This window comes from Nanorana parkeri, unplaced genomic scaffold, assembly GCF_000935625.1.
Source record: "Nanorana parkeri isolate BGI_ZX_2015 unplaced genomic scaffold, ASM93562v1 scaffold1081, whole genome shotgun sequence".
NCBI lineage: Eukaryota > Metazoa > Chordata > Amphibia > Anura > Dicroglossidae > Nanorana > Nanorana parkeri.
In genome coordinates this window covers 45,519-57,596 of record NW_017307349.1, presented here as the reverse complement: position 1 = coordinate 57,596, position 12,078 = coordinate 45,519, and the positions used below count along the sequence as shown (strand labels likewise).

Below are 12,078 nucleotides of genomic sequence, written 5' to 3'. Positions count from 1 at the left end.
CCAGGGGCTTCCTCAAGTAGGGCCTTGTATAGAAAACACTCTGAGCTTGATCACTGGATTGGGAAATCAGCTACAGTATGTGTCTATGTCCCGGGCCCCGGAGAGGAGAAAAGGTCACCTCATGCCACCCAATACAGTCAGCCACCTCAACCTCCATGGATACCAGTCCAGACCATGTAAACAAAGTTCAATACTGATCTTTATCCATGCACTGTCCACCTCCAGGAGTGCAGCCACATCCTTAGAGACATCTACATCTGTATATACATAATGTTGGAAGATATTACTATCTGAGGTGTTTGTTATACAACCACCGCTTGATTCCTAACGTGGTTTTAATTAATGGTATTCTGGCATATGTGTATATGCATTTTATCGGATTCCATCCCAACCCACCAAAGCACTGCAAAGTCCCAACCAGCCATTCTTTATTTAGGTAAAGCTACTCCCAATATTGCTAAGCTGTGCACCAGAGGATCTACAATTGAGCACTATCTACTAGGTAAAATCTCTACTAAGTAAAAGCTGAATCAGCAATAAAAAATTATAATATTAGAATTATTTGGTTATTACCTGGATCCCTTTTAGGCCTTCACTTCCTGTTTCCCCCTTGTGTCCTTCCGGGCCAGGGAGCCCTGAAGGACCTTGTGATCCTTTACTCCCAGTTCGACCTGGTGGAGCCTATAAAATGTTACAACATATTAAAGGTACCTAATAGCCCCTAATTCTCCTCATCCATTTGATCTTGTCTCCTTACTCACCAGGACTCCATGGTGACCCTGCTCACCCTTCTCTCCTCTCACACCAGGAGGACCCTGAAAACAGAGATAATATTAAACAACAAAATAATGCAAAAACCTCAGGTATGGGATTCTTTATAACCACAATCTGCGCGTACCAAACCTCCTCGAGGGCCAGGATATCCGGTCACACCACTGGGGCCTAAATCACCCTGCAAACATTTAAAAAAAAATCAAAACAATGTATGATCTTCTATTTCTTAAACTAGTAATATAGCCTGGTGTCTTGAAAATGTCTGCATGAAAATTACCTTTATTCCTGGAGGCCCATCTAGACCAGAAGGTCCTGGATCTCCTATTGCTGCCTGAGAATAAAACATTTTTTTATAGAAACTCAGCTGCCACTTCCCGCTTTTCTCATGAGAAAGAATCCAACATGCCAATTCTCCTATTTTCCAGGTATCATGTGGTTTACATACCGTGTCTCCTGGTGGCCCCAGGGGTCCTGGAATTCCCATAAGTCCCGGTGGACCCTGAGGGACGACAAGGTATAGTCAAAAATCAACTGTAGGCAATAAGTAAAATCAATACCTGAACTAATGCCAACTGGTTTAAACTGCAAGATGTTGTGTACTTACGTGTTCATTTGGTAATATGTCCATTACACAAACTCAAAAAGAAACCAAAGACAGGCTTAGTGAACAGCACCATGGCCCTGAAATGCTGGAAACCAGGTTTTAGTTCCCAGCAGAGATATATCTGTATGGCGTTTGTTCTACCCATATTTGTGTGGGATTACTCTATTCCATAACACACTGTCATGTTAACTGTCTTTTACCCACACTGGCCCTATCGAGTGCTTTCTTGTGTAACTGTTATAGAGACATTAAGCTGTAAGCTGTAAACATTGATGCATCTATGTACATTGTAAAGAGCTACAGAACTGCTCCACAATATATAAATATGCAAAAGAGAGAAGCTGTAGCAGAGAACTCTAATTTTGTAACCAAACTGTATTTTTCGCCTGCTCACCTGGGGCCCTCCTTGACCCATTTCTCCCTTTGGGCCTCTTACTCCACGCTCTCCCATAATGCCACTGGGCCCATGATTTCCACTACATCCAGGTGGTCCAAATTCTCCCTAATGTTACATAAGTTAGAGAATGTTATAGGCAAAAAGTGAACAATTTTAAGCCAAATCGTACAGACAAATCTAATCCTGGTCAAACCTTTGCTCCTGGAGGTCCAGGGTCGCCAATATCTCCAATGTCCCCAATGTCCCCCTAAACACAAGAAAATAATATGTCAGAAAAAGCATTCTGATAACTTTGCCTTGTTACCCTATGACAAAAATATACCTCTTTCCCTGGCTCTCCTGTTGGGCCTAACAGTCCTTGTAATCCTCTTTCTCCGGGGTCACCAACTGGCCCAGCGGGACCAAGGTTTCCAGGAACACCAACATCTCCCTGAAAAAGACAATCAACTGAATAATTTAACTGCAGTCAGTCCTTCCAGTCTTCTGCCTGGGCCATGCCGAATAATGTATTTGCGCTTTTGCATTTCTAATGCTGTTCCTTCTCAACATCGGAAATTATTATTTTTCTAACCCAAAGACAGGTCTCTATATCCAAAATAAGCATTCCCTGCTCTGATCATGCATTCTATGCTTTCCATCAATGTAGTTCAATGGATAGAGTCAAACACAGTTTTCTGCTCTCCTACTTCATGTACAGCAGCATAGGTAAATAAGTTATATCTAGTGATTTCAGCAGACTGTCAATGTAATTTTATAACCTAGAACATTCTGGGGGATTTAGTGAAATGAAACATAGTGTAACACTGCAATACTTCATATGGCCACTAGAAATTGATTAGAGTTCTTCAGCATAATTTTAGATTGTATTTGGGCAGGATTCACATATATCTTGAACAGTGTTTTTAATATAAAAATACAGATAGGACACAAGCCCAGTAAAATCCTATTTGTGTTATTCTAAATATGGCTCCTGTATACCAACCCGCTCTCCTTTCTTTGCAGAGGGACCATCATTGCCAATTGAGCCTGGTTCACCCTGGAAAATAACAGACAAATAGAAATTGAGTGTCCCATCATGTCTACGATTTGCAACAAAGACTATCTTTATGATATTCACACAATGATCACAAATGGCAGAGATTACCTGTTCCCCGTCCAGCCCGCTGACCCCTTGATCACCGACCGGCCCAATGGCACCCTGCAAAGGGGTGAGGTTAAATAACACTGTTTTGTTGTGATGAAGCTGAAATCCTAACAAACACATTTATTTCATGTGTGGCGAAAGGATCCACCATAGCAATAGAACACATGATTGTCCAACATTGTCCAATAATTTTAATCGATCAAAAAGTTTAACGATTAATCAAGAAATTAATCTTTAAATTCCACAGCCCTACAAAAAATTCTAAATTAAGTAAACACGATGGCACCCCAATAGTACAATATTTTGTTTACTTATTCAATGTTATATTTTTTGTAATGGACTAATAAAAAGGATGTTTTTTCCCCAGTTAATTGATTGCCCAATATATACACCTGAGTGCATTATAACTTCATTGCCTTCTTGCTTTTCTGTTTGAGATAATCACATTAAAGTTTTGCCACGCATAATGATCACTTGTCAAGGCCAAATAATAAGCATTTGGTGAATCAAAATGAGGGATGTATAGAATTTTAAAATAACCAATGGCTATTCACCAGGTGAAGAAAAGGCTTGAAAAATAAAAACTAATGCAGCCACCACATCTGAGGACTGGTAAGATGCAATATTTTACATTTCTGCTTTTGGGTGTAACTATGCTAGCAAAAAAAAAAACAGACAATAAGGCAGTATATGAAATCAGAACTAGTTTAACCATCCATTTACCAAGCTACACTGAACAAATGCCATTTGGAAGATAATTGGCTGGTACTAGCACGTCTTTTATTATAGAAAAAGGTAAATATGACTCAAAGATTTGCATTTTTTTCAGGATGTACTCACCTTCTCACCTTTCCCTCCAGGAGATCCTTCTGGTCCTGCTGGCCCTTCTCGACCCTAAAAGAGAAACATTGACCACATATTTATACAGTCAAATCAAACCTGTCATATTAACTGAATTATTAAATGAAATGAAACTTACTGGATAACCTAAAGGACCGATTTCTCCTTGGGCTCCTGGTGGACCTGGTTCTCCTGTGGCCCCAATTTTTCCCGGTTCCCCATCACTCCCTGGATTCCCAGGTGGGCCCTAAAGAAGACAGATATGACTGCTATAACTTCAATATTAACTTTTAAAATGAATGGAAGAAAATTTGTTAAATGCACTTTCTATTTTTCTGTAGTGGTCAAGCACACCCTAGGAAATGCCAACCAATTGACCCACTTACCAATAATCCAGGCAAGCCTTTGTCACCCATCTCACCCATACGACCCTGGAGATTCAGAAAACAATGGGTGTAATTACCAGTTGCATCCATCAAACTTCTTCCAGTTTCTTTTTTTTTTGCCTTGACTGTCCATGGTTAGATACTCAGAACTGAAATCACCTACAAAACTTTAGGGAGGCGGAAATTCAGGAGCTGCCAAGAGGAGTCATAAGACTTCTTAGCATGTAGCATTCCCCTCTTTCTCTGCTGGTTTTTGATTGGTGGACTGAAGGGTCTATTGGTGGCTTTGGACTTAAAATGGATTGCAGACTCCAGTAGAATAGTCTGAATTCTGATTATGTGCAGCACTGGGGGATGTATTATGCCATGCTGCAGGTCTGCAGTTTAAGCAACCCTTGGCCACATAACTCAAAGTTGTAACTAACTGTGCTGCCTTCAAAGTTTAGCCTTATGATATAGAACATTTTTGCAAAGTAAAGCAATTCCCAATGGAAAAACTCTTAAAAGAGGGACAGTTAAGAAATGGAGGGCATTTGCTCTCTTGAACCCTTCCAATACCATCCCTATAGTTCATCAGTTAATTGCTAACATATACACTGAGTGGCCAGGTTATTATGACCACCCCATCAGTAATTCGTTGGGCCATGAGATGACTCCACGAGATGTTGAAAGGTGATGCGAGGAATCTGACACTGCACTGTTGCCCTTCTGTTGTCTTGTACCTGTCTTGCCACTCTCCGTTCTGCCCTAACATTGCCTAGTTACTGACGGCCACAATTCGCACGTTCAGACCCAGATGTTCGGCTGACAGTCCAGTCTTTGAAAACGTTAACAACAGCTGCTCTTGAACATTTAACGAATTCTGCTGTTTTGCTGATACTCGCTCCATGGCTCCGAGCGTCAGCTAATTTGCCTACTAACGTCAGGTGGTCATAATAATCTGGCCACTCAGTGTGTAATGTTCAACAGAGCCATCTGAAAGATGAAGAAGATCAATACCTGTGGCCCAGAGGGTCCCCTCTCCCCAGGAGGACCTGGAGGCCCCTATATGAGAAACAAACATTATTTAGACAAAGAATCACAAATAAAACATAGAGAATTGGCTATGGTTACATTTATAGTAAGTAAAACACCTGTACCAATGTAGGAGCACATTCACACTTAGTGCAATGTGGTAATGCGTGATAGCTGCGTGTTAACCTGGGTTACGTCAAGGCAGCCAATTTAGTTTGAATTGACTGTCAATGTGATTTGCACTATTTTTTTTTTTAAATTTAAAACAAACTTTATTCTGTTTTCTTAGCCATACCCCTGAGGGGCTCGGCCTTTTTTTTTTCAGCAGCATAAAATTTACACAGTATGAGGCTACTTATAGTAACCCCAACAATTGTACCAGAAATATCAAACTTAAACATTCCAACATTCCCATTATTCACTATTTTTTTTTTTTTAATGCAGCCTCTACAATGCACAGATGGTTCACATGATGCCCTACAAAGCAAGTGTGGTGTGCTATGCTGCCAAGGTGAATTGAACTTAAATTTCAAAATAAATGGCAGAAAAACACACAGTATTGTGTGTCACTACAATACACAATTGTGAATGGCCCCTTACAGTAAAACTGAACCAATCTGGATGGTAAGTTCAATAAATGAACCATCGTTTGCTGGTAATGCTAGAATGTTTTTTTTTAGGCTAGTAATGTACAGACTTAGTGGTTAGCACAGTGGCTTAGTGGTTAGCACTTCCATCTTACAACACTGAGGTCCTTCAAATTCTGACCAGAACACTTCCTGCATTACGTTTGCATGGGTTTTCTCTTGGTACTCTGGTTTCCTCCCACATCCCAGACATTCTGTTAGGTTAATTGGCTTTTGTCTAAATTGGCCCTGTATGTGTGAAGATTAGGGACATTGTACAAATGTACAATTTGTATTGCGCTGTGTAAATTGATGGTGCTATATAAATACCTGTAATAAATAATACGTTATGTATATATAAAAATAAAAAAAAATATTTCCTAGATATTCCAGTAAAATTTTTGTAACAAAAGTCTTAGACTCAATGGGGAAGGCGAAACAAAGGTAGTTTTTCAGGATGCACTAAGATTTAAATGGCTTCTGAGCATTACAGTAGCTTCTTTTAAATATCCTGTACCTTTTCCTTTCCCTTCGTTTCATTATTCATTAGCTTCATTATTTTACGATTTTTTTTCACAGAAAGAAAAATAACAAGCATTGGACACAAAAGTAAAATAAAAAATGTAAAAAGACAGTATGTAAATACACAAAAAAGGAATAAAGAACAAAGACAAGGAAGACTAGATGAAAATGTACTAAACTACACTAAATACACTCCCCACCCAAAATAAAAACTACACACCCCACCTTAGCTGCTCAATGAGCAAAAATGTGCAGATGGCAAAATGATTAAAGCAGAAGTAAACTAAATTGATCGGCAGGCTTTTAATAGAGAGGAGACTGTTTCTTCTGTCAAAAAGCTTCTTGATGGCATTCTGCAGTTTTTTCTTTGTGTATGCTCAGCTCAGTGCACAGGCCCGACACATCGAGATGAAGTAACTCCTGTGCGCATGTGCATGAGAGTTTCATCATCGGCGCCAAGACCAATCAAGCAGCTGAAGACTCGATACCCAGAAGAGGACCAAGCTGAAGTTGAGGGAGGAGGGCAATGCTGGAGGGAATAGGTTTGGCAGGTAAGTCTGCCACAATGCGTTAATATGCTGTACATACTAGCACATTATGGTTCAAAGCTCCTTTTTATTTTTAGAAAAAGTTTTACATCCGCTATAATTTCACAGCAAAATCAATTTACAAAAATCACATCTCTACACAGAATTTGATTTATGTGCATTTTTTAACTTAGCAAATTAGGTGTCCTTTTTTAATTTGTCTGCTGCAATACATGCTGCAATTTATCCTGAATATGTAACTTTATATCTAGCACCAATCTATGCTTTACAGCCATGTCTCTCTATCCCCCGGAAGTCATGTTGTATTGTCTATCTATATTATCTATAATACCTCCATATTGTCCTGGGATTTGACACAAAGCTGCCAGAGGATATTGCTGTCCTGTAAGCAGCTCAGTCAGGCAGAGAAATGTCTACATAAAAGGGAAGAAAGCTACAAGGAAATTCCAATGCATTTAGTAGAAGAAGGTGTGTACAATGCAATAGATTCACTTAATTCCCTGATGGATTTTTCTGTATTTATATTATGGAGAATGTAACAGGTCAAGCTGAGACACACAGCGGTGGGCGAGAACACCCACAACTACCAGAAGGACAACAACACTTGGGAAATATTTCAGTGTGATCTTACTCTTGGAGTACCTGAGACATATATGATTGCCTTAATGTCACTATCAGGCCTCTTCTATATATAATATATTACTTTTTAGTGGATTCTTCAATGATTTATTCCTATTTAACTTGTCCCATTTCCGATCTGTGGGTTTACAGTGTAAAGTGAACATATACCTTTGGACCAGCTTTGCCTGGTGGCCCTGGAATTCCAGGTGTTCCCATCTCTCCCTGTTATAGTAAAAAGAAAGTCAAATACAGAAACATTTTCATACATTCACAATAATGTATAAGAATTGAATGTTTTTTTTACAGTTTTTATGTTTCTTAACTGTTTTATACTGTTGTTTTACTTGTCAATATAACAACTATATATTGCAAAGACAGTCAGGTCTCTTGCCTAAAGAGAGTGAGCTTAAAAGCCATCTTTGTAAAGTGATCTCCCTGCTATTTGGGTCTATTCTAGCACCAGCTCTAAATCAACCTGCAGAAAGCTATTGTACCTACTTGGTGCTTTAAACCTGTAAATAGGAATACAAATATGCAGTATTTCATACTTGCCTGATTATAAATAAAAATAGTTTAAAAACATTTTTTTTTTGTTTAGTTTAATTATTTCCTTGTTGTCCATTGAGGGACACAGCTTGATGGTAATTGAGCAGCAAAGGATTATACTGCCGTCTGAAAAAAACTGAAGGCCTGCCCCTCTAAGGCTATAACCCCTCCCACCTCACACGTACTCAGTTGTGCTTAATTCTCCCAGTAGAATGGATGTCTCCTTTCTCTTTGCTATATTTTTCACTTGAATTGGAAGAAACTGTACTCTCAACAGTTACTGGCTGGAAAAAGCTCAATAGGTTAAATCCTGGAAGTCTCTCCAGTTAGCCAACGATTGTAGATTTACCCAGTTTGTATACTGGTGTTCTCTGAAAATTCAATTTTGTATGTGCGGTTATTGCTGGCTAAGGATTACTCCTTTGCTTCTTCATATGGATGTACTGCCTGATTTTGATGCACTGCTGGGGCATAAGTGCCTTATAAATAGATGTGAGTTTGAACTTTCCGCCACCTCTTCTGCAGCTGGCACCCAATAGCATAGAACATATTTTTTGTGTTCATACAGGCACACAACAACTGCTCCGTCCTTTTTTGTCAGATTTGGAGGAAAGTCTCTGAGCTGCAAGTCTCCATTTTGCATTTCCTCCTTGTCACCCCCTTAAATAGGACAAGTGGTCATAGTGCGTTCTTGCTAAGTTAACCCCTAGTACACAAATCAGGTCCATAAGTACTCCTGGGGAATTGGCTAGCTCCTTTTTTAAGAGAAATGTGTCTGCCCTGTCTGTTCTTCTTTAACATCCTGTTGGTACTATGGACCCCAAGAAGATTTTTGTCTTCTTGGGGTCCATTGCTAATGTTATCTTTCCTTCATTTGACTGCTTGCTACAACTTTACATTGCTTCATTACCATCAAGCTGTTTCCTCCAATGGATTCCAGGAAAAGGATTTTACGATGAGTATAACATTTTTATTGTTTTAAATAACTGAAATAGAAGAGAAATTCTTGCATACTGTACCTTCTCCCCAGGATGTCCGGTCCGGCCTCTTTCACCAGATGGACCTGGCAAGCCCTAAGAAAGGATAATAATGTTTTATACTCTTACTCCAAAGCCAAAGGCCACACAAGTTCCACAGTTAAGTCCTTCTGTTTTTATGTATTTAGAAAATGTGACAGTTTAGTATGAAATGGGAAGAAGCAGGTTTATACCAGAAGTAGAGTATTAACAAATAATAAAACGTACGATTGTCAGCATTAAGTTGGCCGTACACTGCTTGAATTTTGGCTGATTCAATTCAATCCATGTCGGCACATCTTCCCCCAAACAAAACCTGATTTTAAATCAACTTTTGTAGAAGGAGCCGGTCAGAAAATCCTCAGCTTAACAACAACTGCATCAGATATAGGTGCTTCGTGAGTACTCAGCAGCCATTAGAGCAGTGGTTTCTGTATACAATAGCAAGCAGTGAGGATTCCCCCATCCACTCTGATTAGCGTGAATGGATGGATATACTCAGGACAATTTTGTTTTTTTTATTTTTCGGATAAAACTGGGAAGAGTTAAAATTTCTGTCAGGTGTCTGTGATACCATTGCAGACACTGACCACTTCCTTTTTCCGAGAGACCTGCACAAGAAATGGGGGAGTCTGTTTGTCACCAACACAAGAAGACAGAGAGGGATAAAAACAATGGCAGAAGTTCTAACTCTCACTGTACCAAAAAAGAGTTTTTGTTTTTATTTACAAACACAGACCACATTTAAAACCTGACTCGGGTGGTAAAGTCACACTCTGACTTTCCCACACTATCCAACACAAAATAAAATATTTTGGGTAGAGTTGTACTTTAAAGCATTAACAAACATGGATTTAAAGAGAACCTGTCACTCTTGTGTGGCTGAGGTAGCCATCTTGCTACCAGAAATTGGAAAATCATTGAGGCATCATTGTAATTAGTTCTTTCGGCAGGGCTCTAAATGAAAACAATAATCTGCTTCTTAGGTAGACTATGATTCAGAAACTTTATTCCACCAAATGTGTACCATTAAAAGATCCATCTAACATACTTACATACATTCCTACATGCCCCTGCTGTCCTTCAGGACCTTGTTTTCCAGTAAACCCCTGCAAGACAGAGACATAATGTGTTTTGTTCAATGCAATGCTAACCAATCAAATAAAAAATCAACACGATCCCATGTTAATATTATAGTTGGGACCTGGAATGGATGACTAGAGCGTAAAAGAATCGATGAACAACTATCTTCTCCTGGAGAAAAAGCTGCTTCAGGCTTCATTCAGTGCTGGGTTCATGCCCACCTGGTTACATGATCTCTGATGAAGGGGAATATCAATCTAAGCTCTTGCAATGCAACTATAAGAGCAATCATAAAACCCTGTGCATAGGTCTTCAGACATGTGTCCAGCACCTAAAACCATTTTTTCTATTACTTTTTATTTATCCTTCTCGATACACTGTTAACCTTCATTTTAGATATGGCTAAAAATAGAAAAAAATATATCTGGAACACACAGAAATAAAAAACTACTGTAATTTAATAATTCCCTTCTCTATTCAAAAACAAAACAAAAACCTTTTGGCTTTAGATACACAATAAACGGGTCCCCTGCTTCAAGAAGGAAGCATCCCATAGAGGACTGTGATGATTCTATTAGCCATAATATGCAAATGTGAATTTCTGTTAGCATTTGCATGTTTTGGTAATTTTAATGCAACGCTGGTAGGAAAAATAATGTCCAATAATCAGAATCAACTTTTAATCCTGTAGAAGGACATGAAGTTGGTCCCAGGCCACATCCTAGTTCTCTAGATGTAAGACACTTGCATCTGGAGAACAGTTGTAGCTCATCAACAATTAGAAACCTTTCTAGCCATAGGCCAGGAGATGTCATCCTGAGTACAAGTTGAGGATGCTATCTTGACCTCTAAAATGAAAGAACAATGGCTCATTTGTATTAGTTGACGTGAGGTGGCAATTACTACTGTTTGCACCTATGATATTTGCACACTGCTGTCTGTTTTAATTTGAAGAAATATAAAAGAGAGCTTGTACTTTTGCCAGTAGCCTCATTATTGGACTCACAACGAGATGAATTTGACTCAGGGATTGCATGCATTATATGGTGGCAGTTATGAGACTCCCTAACTGGACTAGATTGATAGAGAAACTACTTAATCTATAACTTACTATAATACACAGTTAAGTAAACATCAGTCTCCTTAATTGTATCCAGCTTACAGTTAAACAATTGATGTAGTGTGTTTTAGCCAGGATTAAATGTACAGGTAGAGAAGGCAAAAAGTATTGTCACAATGATACATTTTAGGGGTTAACTAAAAATATTAGAAAGAAGCAGCTTTCAGTCAATAAGCCTCTAACAGGAACAAGATCCATCTTTTTAAGTAGAGTTTTTTTGTATGCAAGTTACACATGTTTGAAGCTTTATAGCTGCACATCCATATGCCCAAATTTCAAGTATCAAAGAAAGTGCCACTTTAAGCTTCCTTACCTTGTCTCCCAGAGGACCTGGTTCCCCATCCATTCCTGATCGACCTGTAGGACCCTAAAATAAAATAGAATGGAAAAGGCATACTTTATTTCCTTTTTAGGTGAAAGAGTGCACAGCACTATGAAGTATTATAATTTATAAAAAAACAATCAGAGCTCAGTGCATGGAGTGGGCTGACACACGCTAATTTCTGAATTGTCAAAAGTCATCAAAATTAAATTGCCTAATGCTGGGGAAGAAATTACTATAGGTACTCATGCCTCACAACAATCCTACTTTGACAGAGTGGTCACTGACTTTCAAGAAACAACTGTACCAAAATTAGGACTATGGGCATAAGAGTAGACATTTTTTTATTTTAAATTAAAAAAAAGTTAATTAATGATGGCTTATTTCGATTAATAAAATATTTGAAGTAAATTAAAAAAAGTTAATTAATGATGGCTTATTTCGATTAATAAAATATTTGAAGTAGTCAGTACTACATACTGTCTTGCTATAGCTCTGTTAACACTCAATGACAT

General features: G+C 38.7%; 1 protein-coding gene across 1 annotated transcript in view; it reads right to left on the bottom strand.

Moving 5' to 3' along the window:
* LOC108796216 (collagen alpha-1(I) chain-like) overlaps nucleotides 1–12,078 on the bottom strand; it is a 62,158-nt gene that overhangs the window by 15,560 nt on the left and 34,520 nt on the right. Inside the window, exons 27-44 of the mRNA XM_018567668.1 lie at nucleotides 11,555–11,608; nucleotides 10,094–10,147; nucleotides 9,042–9,095; nucleotides 7,645–7,698; nucleotides 5,145–5,189; nucleotides 4,146–4,190; nucleotides 3,899–4,006; nucleotides 3,760–3,813; nucleotides 2,920–2,973; nucleotides 2,758–2,811; nucleotides 2,098–2,205; nucleotides 1,969–2,022; nucleotides 1,773–1,880; nucleotides 1,220–1,273; nucleotides 1,052–1,105; nucleotides 899–952; nucleotides 762–815; nucleotides 574–681 (exon numbers count right to left, since the gene is read on the bottom strand). Of these exons, the coding sequence (XP_018423170.1) occupies nucleotides 574–681; nucleotides 762–815; nucleotides 899–952; nucleotides 1,052–1,105; nucleotides 1,220–1,273; nucleotides 1,773–1,880; nucleotides 1,969–2,022; nucleotides 2,098–2,205; nucleotides 2,758–2,811; nucleotides 2,920–2,973; nucleotides 3,760–3,813; nucleotides 3,899–4,006; nucleotides 4,146–4,190; nucleotides 5,145–5,189; nucleotides 7,645–7,698; nucleotides 9,042–9,095; nucleotides 10,094–10,147; nucleotides 11,555–11,608 (1,170 nt within the window). The remainder of the gene's footprint in view (nucleotides 1–573; nucleotides 682–761; nucleotides 816–898; nucleotides 953–1,051; nucleotides 1,106–1,219; nucleotides 1,274–1,772; nucleotides 1,881–1,968; nucleotides 2,023–2,097; nucleotides 2,206–2,757; nucleotides 2,812–2,919; nucleotides 2,974–3,759; nucleotides 3,814–3,898; nucleotides 4,007–4,145; nucleotides 4,191–5,144; nucleotides 5,190–7,644; nucleotides 7,699–9,041; nucleotides 9,096–10,093; nucleotides 10,148–11,554; nucleotides 11,609–12,078) is intronic.